Raw genomic sequence first — 19,026 nt, 5'->3', positions numbered from 1 at the left:
ATTCAATGCATAATACAGTAGCGACGAGCCTGAACATATTTCATGTATGCTTCATGTTAACAGTTTCACTTTCAAGATGCACTGGTTGTGGATGCTGGAGATTCATCATAGTTTTGTAGGAATTCCTCATCAACTATCTTCAATGGTTCTTCAATGGCCTTCCTTCCATAAGGCAGAATTGGACATGTTCATTGTTGATTGCACAATGTTCAACTCTATTCGCAACTCTTCAAAAAAAAATCTGAAGCAGCCTATGCTTGCATATAGCAAGATCTTGACTTTATTCAGGCATGGGCTGATAAGTGGCAAACAACATCCACACGCACAAGTGCCAGGCAATGAAAATAGGCAATAAGCATTATACCAGGATTTGCCACAGGTAGACAGGCAGAGTAACTCTTGTTGGAGAAATTCATCGTCTGGCATTTATGTTGCATGAACAGCACTTGCATGGAAATATATTACCACTGCCCTTGTCGCCTGGCTTAAATCCAGGAGTGCCTTTCCCAACACCACCGTGGGAGTACCTTCAAAAGAAGGACTGCCAGGCGGTCATCAGCAAGGCCAATTAAGGATTGGCTATAAATGCTTGCTTTGCCAGCCTCGCCTACATCCTGAAAGATGAATAAACAAAACCAAAAATTGAATTTTTGGGAGGCCGTGCACTCACCTTGACGAACAATGAACAGCTGCTGAAAATATTCTTAACTGAATGTAGAAATTTATCTATTGCTCTAGCAATTCATCATTCCTTAAAGTAAATAGAAAAGAAAAACCTCCTACAGAGAGAGCCTTTGGGCTATTTCTAGGAACTGTTCTGCTCTTCATCCATTCCCATTTATTTACTCCTGAAAATTATTATCTGAAAATAGGTAACATAATTTTTACTCTAAATATTTAATCCAAGCAAGGACACTTGCCCAAACAAGAGCGCAATAATATTCTTCATTGGAATTCATCTCTTAGCTCTTATTAAGAATAAGGGGTAGGCCATTTAGAACTGAGATGAGGAAAAACTTTTTCAGTCAGAGTTGTGAATCTGTGGAATTCTCTGCCTCAGAAGGCAGTGGAGGCCAATTCTCTGAATGCATTCAAGAGAGAGCTGGATAGAGCTCGTAAGGATAGCGGAGTCAGGGGGTATGGGGAGAAGGCAGGAACGGGGTACTGATTGAGAATGATCAGCCATGATCACATTGAATGGCGGTGCTGGCTCAAAGGGCCGAATGGCCTCCTCCTGCACCTATTGTCTATTGTCACCCATTGTACCTTAAGAGTTTTTCATGTTGTGCTGCCAGAGGCACATTCATTCCATCTCATACAGGACCTGATAACATGACATGTTATCGTGATCAATGATAACAAAGAGCAACAAAAGATTGAGGTAATTGCAATGCTTTGGTCTTTAATTCTGAAACCACTTGGATCACGGCTATGAATGAGAATTTAATGTACTTCAATTACAATGAGCTTTTCAGCATTACAAATCCAAATCTCTTGCTCTGAGGACTGGATTAATGAAAAGACTGATAACAAGACAATTCAATTGAACAAGTTCTTCACCAATTCACGAAAAGTAAATATCTTTGCAAATATTCAAAATGGCATTAAATATGTCAATTATTCAACATTTTGCATATACTTAATGCTCTTCATACAATTTGGACAGATCCAAGGAAGTAGTTAACAAATCAAGCTTGGTCAAAATGTTGAATGGTAAAACGATTTGGGAAGTGAGCAGCGCAGTAAAGGATAGTTATAGATAATTCTTGAAGACAAGGACAAAATGGCTGAAATCTAAGCTACTTGTGGTAGATTGGTTAATGATTGGACCAGTAAATAAAGGGCCAAAAGAATGTTATGAAGATAGGTCACATGGAGGCAAAGAATTAATTTGAAATAAATAAGGGCAGGAATGATAAAATTGAAATGTTAGAAGTATGTGGATGCAAAGATAATAATTGAGCACAAAATTAATTGTGGGGTAGACCATGGACAAAGCCTCCACATCCTTTCTATAAGGACTGCATGCAATACTCCAAATGCGGCCTAATCTATGTCCTATAAAGCTTCATCGTGATTCTTATACTGATTGTCCCAACCTCTAAAAGCATGCATATCAAATGCCTTTTTTACCACTCTATCAAGTTCATTGCCACTTTCATGGAATTATGGACCCCAAGATCCTTCTGCACATCAATGCAAAGGGCCATGCCACTAATTGTTTATTTGACCTCCCAAAGTGCAACACCTCATACCTGCTCGGATTAAACTCCATCTGCCGTTTCTCCACCTATTTCTGTAGTTAATTTATATTCCCATGTTCATTTACAGCCTTCCTCACATTCTGTGACCCCAGCGTTCTTGGTGTCATCTCCAAACTTACTAACCATCCCATCTATATTTCTATCCAAGTCATTTATATTTATAATAGCTAGATCAATTGCAAGGATGACTATAGTAAACAGTCACGCAGCAGGAGTACATTGAATACTGCAAGGTAAATTTTCAATCAGTAAGGCCAATTATAGATTTATTGATAATCCTTCATAACCACATGTATTATACAATATGCAGGTACTTAAGTTAAAATCAAAAGCAGAATTAGGTACCACATGGAGTAGTGATGGTGCACTCAGAGCATTGAGCTTAATTAAAATAAATGTAGCTGAAGTTGTCAGACATGCTCGCTGCAAGCATTTAAATCCAAGTTTTAAAACATTTACTTACATCTTTTTCTGTTCGATGAGGGAACATTGAAGACTGGCTGTAATACAGACTTTCATCATGGTAATCACTCTCCACGCCCTCTACAAACTTCTTTCTTGCAGCACCAAACATGCTGTTTGTCACCTATTTCAAAAAGCACAGAAATATTGTTTTCCCATTTTTGTCATCATGTTGTGGTTTGATACAAAAGAACAAGTATTATACTTATATCAAATTGCTTTCATCATATGCCAATATGCTTCTTCTCCACTCATGTGCTCTGTCAGCTGAAAAAGCTTTTGCCAAAACGATAATTTGACCCTCACACTGCAGAGCAAAACTGTTCTCTCCCAATTAAACCCAAGATTTAAAAAAAAGATGATTGTGCTAAAGTTCAAATAAATGCAGTACAAGAGTTTTATTTCACCATTATGATTCTTGGCATCCAAAAAATATTTCAAGATTGGATATTACCTTTTGAACCACCTTCCCTAGATGTAGTAATTAAGGTGTTTTGTGAACACGAATGGGGAAATCACACGATAGTGATGTTTCCATGTTTCTCTGCCTTTGTACGTTTTGGTGGGGTTGTGGGTTAACTTGATTGTATTTATGTATAGTACATCAAATTTGTTTGGATAGCATGCAAAACAATGCATTTCAGTGTACCTCAGTACACATGACAATAATAAACCTAAACCTAAAAGTTACACAAATCCTGTGACGATACCACAATAGTTAAGAATTAAGCCAAGAATATGCAATGGTTATTAACATAGGAAAAAAAAGGAATTTGTGCTTTATAGCAGAAATAATGCACAGCCAATTAGATAGGAAAAAAGGACATTTGTAATACCTAGTTCAGCAAGGATGCAAAAATTATTCAAAAGGATTTTGCTAGGATTGGAGGGCTTGAACTATAAAGAGAGATTGGATAGGCTGGGACCCTATTCATAATGGAGGAAAGGAGACTTAAGCATATCCTGATGGAGGATTTTCTCAGGATAGGCGAGTGTAAAGCTAGAGGGCATAGGTTTAAGATGAGAGGGGAAAGAGTAAAAGGGACCTGTGAGGCGTTTTTCCACACAGAGGATGTTTTTTCACACAGAGAGGATATGGAATGAGCTGCCAGAGGAAGTGGCAGAGGTGGATACAATTAAAATGTTTAAAAGATATTTGGACAGGTTCATGCAAATGAAAGGCTTTTTAAAGAATACAGGCTTGTGGGTCAAGCTCAGGAAGGTTCCTTTGTTGGCGTAAACAAGTTGACCCAAAGGGCCCGTTTCCGTGCTGCATAACTCTGTGACTCTACAACTTTAGAAACAGATATGTTTTGATCTTTAGAATATTGCACAAATTTGAGGTTGCCAAATTTTTATAGGATTTTATCAAAGTCGATAGTTTTCTCAATGTGAGTATTTTAAATAGGTAACTTTATGGAACTAAAGCAAAAATTGGATATTTCAGGTGTAGTAGATATACATAAATATCATCCACTGGAATGCAGCAACTTGGAATTATCTTTCATACGATTAACCTCAAGATGTTTGCTATGCTGAAAAAAATAACATGTGAACAAGGGGGAAAAAGAAAAGAAATTGTACGAATTAGCAACCTGAACAATTTACTAAAACACAGACAAAGAAAGTCACGTGACCTTGCCTTTGTAACATCATGGCACCATTGCTAGCAGTATGTTTGTAAAATTATGAAGGAAGATATTATACCAACTTATGAGGAATCAAACTTTTTTTTTTTTAATTCATTGCCCAACAAAAAAAAAAGTCAAGTGTGCCCTTACAATGCCATCTTACAAAGGTTTTATACTTGCAAACTACCACTAAAAGCAGACCACTATTGTATAACTCCCCAATTGTATTGCTGTAAAAACATTAGTCTTAACAAATGCACCCACCTCTGTACAAAAAAATGCCTGATTATTGCCGTAAAAATAAGGAAAGTTAGAGTCTGGAATTTAAATGTACAGAAATTTGTGAGCTATATTTGAGTATCACCCAAGTTCATTTTCTACAGTCTTGAAGGGTATTTCTTTACCTATATCACCATACAGTAAACCATGGTTATAACAGACCATGGGAGGTGGGTGGGAGGGAATGGTGTCCATTATTGCTGATTGTACACTATAACTGAGTAAGGGATTACCGAGTAAAAGAGTATCATTGCAGAAGTAGTAGAAACAAAGACCTGCAGATGCTGGTTAATACACTAAAGTGCTGGAGTAACAGCAGGTCAGGCAGCATCTCTCGTGAACGTGGATAGGTGACGTTTCAGGTCAAGACCTTCCTTCAGACTCGTGGTCTAGAAGTGGGCCTGGAATCTAAGTGAGTTGAGACGAGGATCGGCAGAGCCATTGGTCACAACCCACGTGCAGCCGGAGTGCAGATAACGGTCGGTGTCAGCAGGCGCGGTCTGGACGCGGCCGAAGAAGCTGTGTGGGCCGGCAGAGGCGACAGTATGTGCAGCCTGGAAGTGGCTGAGGTGGCGGTACAGGCCGGGGGTGGTGTCGGCAGACAGGCCTGACAGTGTGGGTCGGTAGGTCCGTCCGCTGTAACCAAAATCCATTACAAAGAGCTCCATAATAATGGTTTACTGTACTTTGAACTACTACCCACAAAAGCATAAATGATATCACAGGATTGATGAATCAATACCGTTTCTAAATAAAATGTCGGCTTTCAAAAATGAGATTTTCAAGTAAAAGCTAGGAACATTCATAACATTTTTTATTACTTGTTTACGGGATGCATCGTTGGCAATGCCTTCTGATTTGATGAGATTTAAACTTTGTGCCCCGAGATCAAAAATCCAAGATTCTGGTTGCATTGTAACAGTAACATCTTCTTGAAATAATGACCAGATCACAAGAAACTTCAAGAATAGCAACCAATAGAAACAAAGTTCTTTTTCATGAACATAAGTAACACTTCAAGTATTGTAGGAAAATAACTGCAGATGCTGGTACAAATCGAAGGTGTCACAAAATGCTGGAGTAACTCGGCAGGTTAGGCAGTATCTAGGAGAGAGTATTGTGTTTAAGTATTGTGGTTACCCATGAGCTAACAGTGCAAAAGCAATTAATATAAAGAAGAATCGCTCTATTGCATTCAATGCCAAACCAGATTCTACACCTACTGTATAAGCAAGTAAGAATTTCATTGTTCTGTTTGGGACATATGACAATAAAACACATTTGACTAAATTAGGCTGAATGCTTTCCAAAATAGGCATTTAGATAGAATACCATTTGTAAAGTCAGGGCTTTAAATTATTTTTCTACGTCAATTGGAGAGTTATATTGCATATGTCTGGGATTTGTAATAATGTTTCCAATATCTTACAGCTGTGGGCATTAACATCAAGTTTGATTGCCAAGCTAGAGGAGAAAATTATTTGAAAAGATAGATAAATTAGCTCAGTGGATAGAATTATCTTGGTCCACACCATCTACTCCACTTTCAAGAAATTGTTTTCTGCAATTTCTCTCACCTTCAAAGAAATTTCAACCAGATAGATCCTCCCCTCTCAGTATTCCATAGGATCCATTCCCTGTGACTCGCTGGTTCACTCTTCCGTTCCCACCAACCTGCCCCCTTCTTAAGGCATTTTTTCATGCAACTGCAAATGATGCAACACCAGTTCTTTTACCTCTTCCCACTATTCAAGGATCTAAACACTTTCCAGGTGAAACAGTGATTCATTTACACTTCTTCTAACCTAGCGTACTGCACTCAACATTCATAATGTCGTTTCCTCGACAAAGGAGAAACCAAACACAGATTGGACGATAGCTTTGCAAAGCACCTGCATTCAGTGTGCAAGTGCAACCCTCAGCTTCCAATTGCCTGCCCCTTTAATTCCTCATCACACTCTAACCTATTGGTTTAGGGCCTCCTGTAGTGTCACAATAAGATCCAACTCGGGGACAGCTTTTAATTTTCAGGGCACATTCCAGCCTCCATAATGAATTCTATAACTTTACATAACTTGATTTCTTGGTCTGTATCAGTCATCCATCTGCAATATTTGTTCCGTTAGTTTTTGTTCTTTTATTTCTCTCTGGGAGTGGAGGACGTGTTAGGTTTGACCTGTTCTGCATTTTCCAACTTTTGTCCAGCGTATTTTGTCTATCTTCTCATCTTCCAATTTCTCCAATTTACAAATTGACCATATAAACCTAATTTTCAGTTTATCCCCCAGTCACCCAGGTTTCAACAGAGAATTCCCCCCTCCCTCACTCCTCTGCAGCTTTCCAAGCTTCTTTTGTCTTCTTTAGACGTTAGAAATATCGAGGAAATAGGCCCTTCAACCGTCGAGTCCGCGTCGACCAGCAATCACCCATATACTATCATTATCCTATAAACTAGGGACAATTTACAATTTACAGAAGCCAATTAACCTACAAACTTGCACGTTTTTGGAATGTGAGAGGAAACAGGAGCACCCGGAGAAAACCCACATCGTCACTGGGAGAACGTACAAACTCCGCACAGACAGGATCAAACCCAAGTCTCTGGCGTGGTAAGGCAGCAACTCTACCGCTGCACCCCTCCACCACCCATTTCAAATGTGACAACGGGTTTACAACCCGAAATGTTTCTATAAATATGGCCTGGCCAACTAAGTACTTCCAGCATTTTCTGTTTTTGTCACTTCCAAATTTCAGCAAGTTTCACATGCTTTAAATTCTCACCAATCAAACTTTTGGAAAAACAAATAGGGTATCAATTATTAGAATTTCCTTGCATTACACCACGATGTAAGATCAGGAGACAGTGCAAAGAAAAATACTCAGCAATACTTCGTCACCTTTAAAATGTTCAAGCAGGTTATTTGACACAGAACGGCACAGCTGGTCAGCAGATGAATTACACCTTTGTGCCGCAGCTTGACATTCATACTAAAAAGGAATGCCACGATTTAAACCTGAATACGGTTAACAGCTAGTTGAGCTACAAATCCACTTCCATTTAAAAAAGTTAAGGTAGCAAAACTGATTTCAAAATGGCTGTGACACCGAGAAGATTCCAGTGGCAAAAGTCAGCATAGTTAACATAGTTAAGAGGGTTTTTTTCACATAACACCGCAATTGCAACAATCTATATTTTGAGGTGCTGGTAGTGACAGGGGAGAAGTTCAATTGTTCTATGTGAAAAGATAGTTTTAATTTTTCACTCACATCTTCAAGGTAGATATGATAAAAAGCAGATTAATCATACATGGAAGCTCAACATGTGGAATTAGGCACAATCCAACTTTGCTTCTATTATCATATCGGGATTTATATTCCATTTTTGTGACAATTAAATGTTGTTATCAGCAAGATTGAGACTGTAAAATTATTGATTCAAATTTCAAAAAATAAAATCACAAATCCGAAGTTGCCCACATCTCATTCTCAAACAAATTTGCTGATTGTACTCGATCTCATGGCGACAAAAGTAACTTACAAAAGTAACCAGCAGAAAGGATGTTCTACTCTGTGCTCACCAAACCATTCTGGATTAAAAGGACACTGACTTTCTTTTCAGTGAAGTTGAAGATAAAATAGCCATTGAAATTGCAAGCTCCTGTTACAATAAAAGCAACAAAGCAAATTGATTTAATTATCTTATTGTATTCAGTACAAGATATAATTCATCCGAGAATTGTGAACAAATTGCATTGCTTTTTAAAAGCTGATCCTCCTTTCATTTTTTATATGGCTGTCTTCATCATATAACTTCACTGCTGCAAAAACGAAATCCATGATAACCAAAAGTTACACCTCATTGTATCCACACTCTTGATTCTATACCATTTTGCGTTTCATGATGTAGTAAAAGCACAACATATTTTCAAATTGTCCTTGTATATTGTTGCCAGAAAAATTATTTGAGTCATTCATTTGTGAAAATTGTTTAGAAACATAGAAACATAGAAAATAGGTGCAGGAGTAGGCCATTCGGCCCTTCGAGCCTGCACCGCCATTCAATATGATCATGGCTGATCATTCAGCTCAGTAGCCTGTACCTGCCTTCTCTCCATACCCCCTGATTCCTCTAGCAAAAAGGGCCACATCTAACTCCCTCTTAAATATAGCCAATGAACTGGCCTCAACTACCTTCTGTGGCAGAGAATTCCACAGACTCACCACTCTCTGTGTGAAGAAATGTTTTCTCATCTCGGTCCTAAAAGACTTCCCCCTTATCCTCAAGCTGTGACCCCTAGTTCTGGACTCCCCCAACATCGGGAACAATCTTCCCGCATCTAGCCTCTCCAACCCCTTAAGAATTTTATATGTTTCTATAAGATCCCCCCTCAGTCTTCTAAATTCCAGCGAGTACAAGCCCAGTCTATCTAGTCTTTCCTCATATGTAAGTCCCGCCATCCCAGGGATCAATCTGGTGAACCTTCTCTGTACTCCCTCTAAGGCAAGAACGTCTTTCCTCAGGTTAGGAGACCAAAACTGCACACAATACTCCAGGTGCGGTCTCACCAAGGCCCTGTACAACTGCAGCAGAACCTCCCTGCTCCTAAACTCAAATTCTCTTGCTATGAATGCCAACATACCATTCGCTTTCTTCACTGCCTGCTGCACCTGCATGCTTACTTTCAATGACTGGTGCACCATGACACCCAGGTCACGTTGCATCTCCCCTTCTCCCAATCGGTCACCATTCAGGTAATACTCTGCTTTCCTGTTCTTGCCGCCAAAGTGGATAACCTCACATTTATCCACATTATATTGCATCTGCCATGCATTTGCCCACTCGCCTAATCTATCCAAGTCACTCTGCAGCCTCCTAGCATCCTCCTCGCAGCTAACACTGCCACCCAGCTTCGTGTCATCCGCAAACTTAGAGATATTGCATTCAATTCCCTCGTCCAAATCATTAATATACACTGTAAATAACTGGGGTCCCAGCACTGAGCCTTGCGGTACCTCACTAGTCACTGCCTGCCATTCCGAAAAGAACCCGTTTATTCCTACTCTTTGCTTCCTGTCCGCCAACCAATTTTCTATCCACCTCAACACTGAACCCTCAATACCGTGTGCTTTAAGTTTGTACACCAATCTCCTATGTGGGACCTTGTCGAAGGCCTTCTGAAAGGGAATTGAATGCAATATCTCTAAGTTTGCGGATGACACGAAAGTTTGACAAATCCTGGTAAACCCACCATTTCCATACCCTCTTTCTCAACTAGATAATCCATCTTTTTCTTGAGTCTTAGATTTTTCTTTCAATCCAATCATTTAAAAGAAATCAAATTGTAATTTAGAAACATAAGTTCATAAGTGATAGGAGCAGAATTAGGCAATTCGGCCCATCAAGTCTACTCCGCCATTTGATCATGGCTGATCTATCTCTCCTGTTATTCCATCATTATGAGTACAGCGTTTAAAAAGGTTACCTTCTCCTTTTATTACAGTGAACTGGAAGATTCAAATGCAGCCCTCCACTCACTCTGCAACAACCCGGACTTAGTCATTAAACCCGCTGAAAAACTGCGCCTCTATCGGACAGCCAATCTGTCAATTGCTCACTTTTAAGGATCAAGGGGTTGTTGGAAAGAAACCTTTAGTCGGTCTCCATTTACAGTGTTCTAGAATGCATTGTTGTGTAAACCAGGTTGACCTTGTTTATAATTTTCATTGCTGTTGTATTGAAAAGCACCCAGGATAACAGAACATTCCGTTTCTTTCACATGTGTGCTTGCTTACAAAATAAAACTTTCAAAAGGATATCTACATCATAATGAACAATCAATGTAGCACTTTTTGATATGTTGAGATTACGGAAAAAGAGACTCTCATAAACAGTGAATAATATTTTATTCCATAATAAAGTTGTTTGCCTGAGTCACCTTTTCGATTACTGCGGATTAATACAGATCTGGATGGGACCAGAACAAATCCCATTAATCACCAATGCCTATCACAATTAATATTTTTAAATGTTAGATATACAGTATAATATCAGCATTCTTTTTTTTTAACAGAATACTGTGCTACATTCTATTCTACAAATAAAAGTGAAATGAGTTTCTTTCAAGCTTAAGCAATTCCTTGTGATCAGCTGGTGTATTACAATGGAATAACATAGAACTAGTGTGGATGGGTGATCGATGGTTGGCGTGGACTCGGTGGACTGAAGGGTATGTTTCCATACTGTGCCTAAAACTAAAAAAAATAATTTTTACAAATGTAAGTCACAGACTTCTAAGCTCTGACGTTTATGATCTTATACAAATTATGAAAAAATAAAATCTGTATTCGAACCAATTTTTGAGTAAAGTATAATGCCAGCCCAACTATAAATTCATTCACATGATTATAATTTTTTATTCATCCCAAATTAATTAACTGTTGACATAGAACTGGCACTAGTATTGATAATAAATTTGTTCAGTAATATGCTGCAGAAGCAGTCAATGAAGTAATATATTGCAAACTAATGCCAAGAAAATGCATGAAAATGGGTTAGACGGCACGGTAGCGCAGCGGTAGAGTTGCTGCTTTACAGCGAATGCAGCGCCGGAGACTCAGGTTCGATCCTGACTACGGGCGCTGCACTGTAAGGAGTTTGTACGTTCTCCCCGTGACCTGCGTGGGTTTTCTCCGAGATCTTCGGTTTCCTCCCACACTCCAAAGACGTACAGGTATGTAGGTTAATTGGCTGGGTAAATGTAATAAATTGTCCCTAGTGGGTGTAGGATAGTGTTAATGTACGGGGATCGCTGGGCGGCACGGACTTGGAGGGCCGAAAAGGCCTGTTTCCGGCTGTATATATATGATATGATATGATATGCCACAGGCACCAAAGTGCATATATTTGAATCAAATGTGGACAGCAATAAGATAAATGGCGATAATAATAATAATAATACATTGTATTTATATAGCGCTTTTCATATACTCAAAGACGCTTTACAGAGATTTTGAGAACATAGGGGAAATGAATAAATAGATAAATAAGTAAATAAATAAATGAACAGAGAAAGGAGACAGAAGGTGAGGTGACCTTCAGTGGTTGAAGGCAGTACTGAACAAGTGAGACTTCAGCGATGTTTTGAATGTGGTGAGTGTGGGGGAGTCTCTAACGGTTTGGGGTAGTGAGTTCCATAGGGTGGGAGCAGCGATGGAGAAAGCCCTGTCCCCCCAGGATCTGAGTTTAGTCCGGATGTGGGGGGATAGGAGATTGGCAGCGGCAGAGCGGAGGGTGCAGGTGGGAGTGTGCCTGTGGAGGAGGTCGGTCAGGTAGGATGGGGCCAGGTTATGGAGGGCTTTGTAGGTTATGAGGAGGATTTTTTACTGGATTCTCTGGGGGATGGGGAGCCAGTGGAGTTTATAAAGGACGGGGGTGATATGGTCACGGATCGAGGTATGTGTGAGTAGACGGGCAGCGGAGTTTTGAATGTATTGAAGTTTATTGATGATTTTTGAGGTGCTTCATATAATTTAATAAAATTTAAGAAACTTAACGAGCACTAATTGCTTGATAGACCGAAATTTTAAAATGGATCTTACAGTTGTGTGACAAATATATCTCCAAGAAAAGTTGGGCCACAGGGGGTAGAAATCACCTAGATACACATTGCCCTTCAAATTTTCCCAAATAATCATCTACAGTAAACTTGATAATCTGGCAATTGCTTGTTTAGAAATCCTGCTGGTCCACCCTTGCTTACTTACAAGTCTGAATTGTGAGCCAGGGTACAGAGTGCAAGTGGGGTATACCGCCAGAGCAAGGGGCCCAGACTCCGGCCTGGGCTGCTGAATGCTCTCAGCGTGTTAGGCAATATCAGTGGTGGGAAATAGACAATCAATATTTCAGGTCAGGCAAACTTTAAGCCATTATTAATAAAAATAACAGTAAAAATTAAAACAAAAATTGTTCTCTAGGTGAAGAACAACTTCCAAACAAAAGGAGGAAGAACTAGCCATCTATTTTTGTTCAAGGTTCTTCATCTCAACCAGATGAAGGGTCCAATCTAAAACATCGGCCGCCCATTTCCCTCCACTGATACTGCCTGACCCGAGTTCCTCCAGCAGCTCTCCTTTAAACTCTACAGATTCCAGCATCTGCATTCTTTTGTGCCTCCTTTTTCCAAACAATCTGCTTCATAAGCAAGAGGAATATCACAGGCATGGCAAGGTGGACAAACCACAGCTATCACGATGATGTTTTTGTCCCAAGAAACTGGCCCTTCTGTCGTAGAGGACTACAGTAGTTCAATGCATAACACCTTCCTTCTTATGTGGTAATTAGGGAGATAAATAAATGCGGCCTTGTCAGTGATCCTGGGATCCTGAAAATGAACCAATTGCTTAAAAAACAAAATGTGCCGTACAATCCATTTCCTTTTGGAATGAACTCCAAAAGAACAGTTATATTGTTCAACTGTCCCCATATAAGACTAAAGAAATGAAAGTTGATGGAAGCCCCACAACCCCTCTAAGATAATGACTGGTCACGCATGTCAAGTCTGCTTTCCTGGCATCCCCAATGCGGTTCGTAACTCTTCTCCAAGCTACTCAGTTTGAGTTTAATTAGGGGTGGACACCAAATGCCGGTCTTGCCAATGACATCTCCATCCTATGAATGAATAACATTTATATTTTCATTCAGGTCACTGATACAAATTGTGAACATCAAAAGGCTCAGTACTTATCCCGATGGAACCTCTCTAATAATAGTCTGTCAAACTGAAATAAGCGGTTTATTCCTATTCACTGCTCAATTTACACTAATATATTACTTCAAACATGTAAGCTCTTATAGAAGGTAGTGCTGATTTATATCCAGTAGAGCCCAACCTTTGGAGGTTCCTCAGAAATTTGCCTCGAGGTAGAGTATATCCAGAGATGCATTCACTGCCACATTCACCTAAAATGCTGATTTCCTACAAGCTACTAATTTCAGTTCTTAACTGAAATACAAATGTCCTAATTGGTAGCTTGCTGGGACTAAGTACATTTGAAAATTATATCTCAAAGTCTCACATCAAAGAAGTCTCAATAGGAAAATTTTAAATAAAGATTTAACCTGATCCAATGCCTATTTTCTTTTACAATAATCCAAATGAATCAAGTCTGAAGAAGGGTACCGACCCAAAATGTCACATGTCCACGTTCTCCAGGGATGCTGTCTGACCCGTTGAGTTATTCCATCACTTTGTGTCTTTTTTGGTAAACCAGCATCTGTAGTTCCTTGTTTCTGAATGCTCTAAAACTAGTTAAAACAATTTAATGAAATCTCTTAACCGTAGCGCGATTAAATTATCCATGGATTACTTGACAACACTGCTAACTGCACAAAATTTCTAAAATTGATATCTGAACATTATTTCAGGCATCAATGCCCAAAATATACGTTAAAAAACAAGTCAACTTGAGAGAACTACACGACAGAAGAGCAGACGCTTGTGTAATCAAGCACAAGATTTGTTTAATAACTACGACGTGGGAACAGGTAAATCAACCATGGCCTTTCAAATCTACGTAATTGTAATAATGGAAAACATCATCATAAAGTACAAGGTTCCCAGGCCACAAAAATGAAAGAAAAGATAACAGCCAAAGGAGAAGAGATCAAGGAATGTATGTTAAAAGCCAGGCCTTGAAAATGGCAGAAGCAATTTCCACATAACACACAATGTTTTAAGCACAATGCAAATTCAGTAAAATGGAGACACACGAAACTGCAGAATCTTGAGGAAAATACAAGAGGTAGGAGGACCAAGGGCCCCTTGAGATAGAACCAGGATAGCGGCCCCTTGGTCCCTATTCTCACCTAACCTTATCTATTGCATTCAGTGCTCACACTGTGTTCTTTATATTGGCAAATTCAAGCATATACCAGGCAACCCTTTTACTGAACACATGTTCTCTCAGAAAGGATTCTTCAAACTGATTGTAGAAAAATGCCATCTGCTAGTTGGAAAGTACAAGCTTATACAAGACTCCCAATGGCCAGGCTTTAACAAGAGCTGTTCCTTCACTGATGGTGCTTTATTTCGTATTCAACAAAAATGTCCAAAAGCCAAAAGTTTTTTTTAAATCCCTTGGATTTTCAATAGGTTATATATTTTTACTTTAAAATTCAATTTGTTGAAAGGACATCAGTTTCATTTATTGAGATTTCTTCAAAACACCTAATCGAATGCCCAGAGCTTTTGGAAAGGCTATTTCAATTCAAATATTCATTGTATCACTAACCACAAAATGATTTAGTGTATACCATATGTAAATGTATGATTCGAAGCTGACAGATTAATAAAATAATTGATTCAATATTTGAGTTTGGCCTGACAGCAAAAGCAAACCTTCTCCTCCACTTTAATATTTTCTGGTATATTGTTGTGTGGGCAACTCAACATTATCTCATTAAACATCCAGATTTGCACCGACATTGTGCATCAACATTTTCAGGAGGGAAATGGAATCCATTTTGTACTGATGTATATTATAAAGTTACAAAACATGATCGTTTGAAAAGATAAAATCCTCTGAACAATATCCAGGCTTGGGCAGATAAGTGGCAAGTAACATTTATGCCACATGAGTACCACACCATTCCAATCACTGAAACACCCACCAGCAATATTCTGGGGGTTGGAATAGATGGAGTAGCCTAAATAGAGCAGCCTTATACAAAATGCTAAGAAAAGAGGTCAGATGCTAGGAATCCTGTGGCAAGTAACTCATCTCCAAACTCCCCAAATGTGCCCACCATCATTGAGTTAGATAGAGCTCTAGGGGCTAGCAGAATCAAGGGATATGGGGAGAAGGCAGGCACAGGTTACAGATTGTGGATGATCAGCCATGTTCACAATGAATAGTGGTGCTGCTCGAAGGGCCAAATGGCCTCCTCCTACACCAATTTTCTATGTTTCTATCTACATGGCTCAAGTCAGCAGTTTGATGGAATATTCCACACCTGCCAGGATCAGTACAGCTTCAACAATATTCAAGAAGCTTGATATCATGCAGATAAAGCAGCCCGCTTGATGGACAACCATCCACATCCAATCACTCACTCCATCACCAATACACGTCTGTAGGACACACTGAAGCAACTTACCAAGATTCCTTAGAAAGCAACTTCTGAATCCATAACCTCTACTAGCTAGAAGGACAAGGGCAGCAAAAGCATGGCAACATCTCCAGCATTTTTTCCAGCAAGCCACACAGCATAGAAATATATCATCAGCCCTTCACCATCGTTAGGTCAAAATCCTGGAACTCCCTCTCTAATAGGCAAGGGATACCACACCTCAAGGATTGTAGTGCTTCAAGTCAGCTCACCACCACCTTCTCAAGGGAAAATAGGGGTGAAAAATTAAATCATGGCTCAGCCTGCAAAGCCCCAAAGCTCTTGAATGAAAAAAATCTACTGACTTCTACAGCATTCCTACGGCAGGAAGTGAGAATTTTTGTCCATGAATTATTTTTCCTCCTTTCATTGCTCCCATAAAATAGATTTTCAAAAGAGCATTCCACATGAACATTCCATCTCAGATTGCAAGCTCACTGAAATAAAAATATTTTCCTACAGAATGAACCTGGCTATAACTACTACACAGAGACAAAGTAAACATTAGTACAGTAATGTTTTCATTGTGACGTTATTCACAGCAATCTTTAGGATTATCTGGCTGTGGACTCTGTCAGGTTATTTTGCCATTTTGATTGGCAGTTTAACTAAGCATGGAATCTCATCAGGGTCAAGGCATGATATCTTGCCAATATTATATTTAGATGGAGACAAATAGTGGGAGACCAGTCAAAAGTGAGCTCTTCTGGTGACTGACTGCCCAAAAATATTTTTGGTATCTTTTAATTAAGCATCTACATTTGGCGCACTGTGCAAAGCAAGTCATTTTCATCTTTGTGGATCTGATTGTAAGACTTTGCATGGACATACACAGATTCTTAGTGAATGAGAGAAGCCACTTTTATCATGTTTGGGGGAGTTGTTCTACAGGCAATGAAAAGCAAAATGAAAAAATAATCATAGTGGCTAATGTGCACAACCATTCAAACTGAAGTCCCGGGCTAGCATGCATGCATGCACCGTGAAACATGCTACTTCAGACATTGTCAGAGGCTAAAACTGTCAGTTCACTCATTGCACGACTAAAGTGCAGTGTTGCTGGAATTCCCCAGAATTGCACTGGTACAATTACCACGTAGGTGCAGATTTAGGATTAAGGGGTAGATAGCTTATATGTAAACAAAGTATTTTGTTTTAGAACTAAATGTTCTGTGTTTTTCATTCACTTTATCCTTTTAAAAATAATAAATTTATTGTTTCAATTTTAATACCTAGTTTTATAATAACTTGAACAGGTTATTTATGCTGTCCACACTGCACATTAATGTTATATACTTGATAAATTGCAGGATATTGATTTTCTTCAACAAATAGCTTCATGCAAACTATACTAAAAACAGGAGACGTACTTTTTTCCTGATTTAGGGAAAATATGCGGTGAGTGAAAACAATCCCTATATCGTAGCAAATTTATATCTATCATATCTATTTGCTATTCATATTCATGTCTAGCAATAACATTGTTGCTAGTTGTGTAAAATCTCAATTGTCGTCATCCATGCTTCTTGTAGAGCAAAATAATGCACCACAACCCAAAGATTTTTTTCAAAGCTTCATAAACTTTTAAACATTACAAACAGATAGGAAAACAGATAGGAAAACAGCTAATGAAATACCATTTTCAAAAAAATGTGGAATGATGAGCATGAGACCTTCTGTCAGCAGTATGAATATTCTTGATGTCATTCATTTCATGATAACAGAGAGTATGGAAAATCATAAGGGTCTGAAAATGGGTCTCGACCCAGAGATGCTGCCTGTCCCGCTGAGTTACTCCAGCATTTTGCATCTACCATGGAAAATCATAACATGATTATGTGATTAAAAATACAATTGTGCTTGAGAAACAAAGTTTGTAGAATGCAACTAGCAGAGACAAGAGGAAATACATTATAACTGCATTTCAAAATATTCGATTGCTAAGGTGCCATAAAACATAGTTACTTAGCCACTTGTATCAGTAAAAGGAGAAAAAAGTCATAATACCAAGAAATTTTCAAGTTGATCAGTTAAATGAATTTCAAAATAATCAAAACTGGACTCATCATCTATTGTATCCGCTGTTCCAGATGTCAACTTCTTTACATCGGCGAGACCAAACGCAGGCATGACAATCGTTTCGCTCAACACCTTCGCTCAGTCTGCCTTAACCAACCTGATCTCCAGGTGGCTTCAACTACCCCTCCCTCTCCCAGTCTGACCTTTCTGTCATGGGCCTCCTCCAGTGTCATAGTGAGGCCCACCATAAATTGGAGGAACAGCACCTCATATTTCGCTTGGGCAGCTTACAGCCCAGCGGTATGAACATTGACTTCTCTAACTTTAGATAGTTCCTCTGTCCCTCTCTTCCCCATCCCAGTTCTCCCTCGGTCTTCCTGTCTCCACCTATATCCTTTCTTTGTCCCACCCCCCCCTGACATCAGTCTGAAGAAGGGTCTCGACCCGAAACATCCACCATTCCTTCTCTCCAGAGATGCTGCCTGACCCACTGAGTTACTCCAGCATTTTGTAATACCTGGACTCTTCAGCTATTTGCAAACTACATTAATAACGAATGAAAGAACAGATGATGCAGATTTAGGATACAGATATTTGGAGGAAGGATCCAAAGAAGCTCCAAAAGAAGAACCTCCATAGGTTAAGATGAAAGTGCATAATATAGTACAATAAAATATGAGGTACAGCAACCATACATTTGATTTTACTCTAAAGAGAAAGTGAGATGGGTGCTATTGGAACACAAGAATTTTGCTATAAGTGTACAGAGCTTTGGTGAGACCATGCCTGAACAACTGCATGCTGTTTTGACTCCACTTGCCTCCAGAGTGCAAGATAGATTCAACGAGACCAAGTGGACCCTTTGGGCCCAAACCTCTCCTGCATTCGTGCAGCACCCTCTCCTCCCCCCCTTCTCCCCCCCCTTCCTCCTCCTTTCCCCCCTACTCCACCCCCCTCAACCCCACTTATCCTCCCCCACTCCCTCTCTCCCTCCACCTCCCTCCCTAGGATATAGATTTAAACGTTAAAATGGGATTAACTTTAAAAATATAACACCGATTTCAATTAAACTTCTTCCATTAGCGCCAAAGGGACGACGGTGACTAAGATGGGCCTGAAATTGTTGCACTATCGTGCACCCTTTTGGCTGTAGTTCAGGAACAAACAAACAAACAAGAGTTTTAGTATATAGATGAACTGATTT

General features: G+C 39.4%; 1 protein-coding gene across 5 annotated transcripts in view; it reads right to left on the bottom strand.

Moving 5' to 3' along the window:
- cnot2 (CCR4-NOT transcription complex, subunit 2) overlaps positions 1 to 19,026 on the bottom strand; it is a 107,660-nt gene that overhangs the window by 68,686 nt on the left and 19,948 nt on the right. For all 5 annotated transcript variants that reach the window (XM_078417330.1, XM_078417326.1, XM_078417329.1 and 2 more), the window contains one exon: positions 2,728 to 2,850. In XM_078417330.1, coding sequence (XP_078273456.1) covers positions 2,728 to 2,838 — 111 coding nt within the window. In that variant the 5' untranslated portion in view covers positions 2,839 to 2,850. The remainder of the gene's footprint in view (positions 1 to 2,727; positions 2,851 to 19,026) is intronic.

The sequence above is a fragment of the Rhinoraja longicauda genome, chromosome 20 (genome assembly GCF_053455715.1).
Source record: "Rhinoraja longicauda isolate Sanriku21f chromosome 20, sRhiLon1.1, whole genome shotgun sequence".
In the NCBI taxonomy this organism is placed as follows: domain Eukaryota; kingdom Metazoa; phylum Chordata; class Chondrichthyes; order Rajiformes; family Arhynchobatidae; genus Rhinoraja; species Rhinoraja longicauda.
The sequence above is the reverse complement of the archived record's forward strand: the minus strand, read 5'-3'. Positions and strand labels throughout refer to the sequence as shown.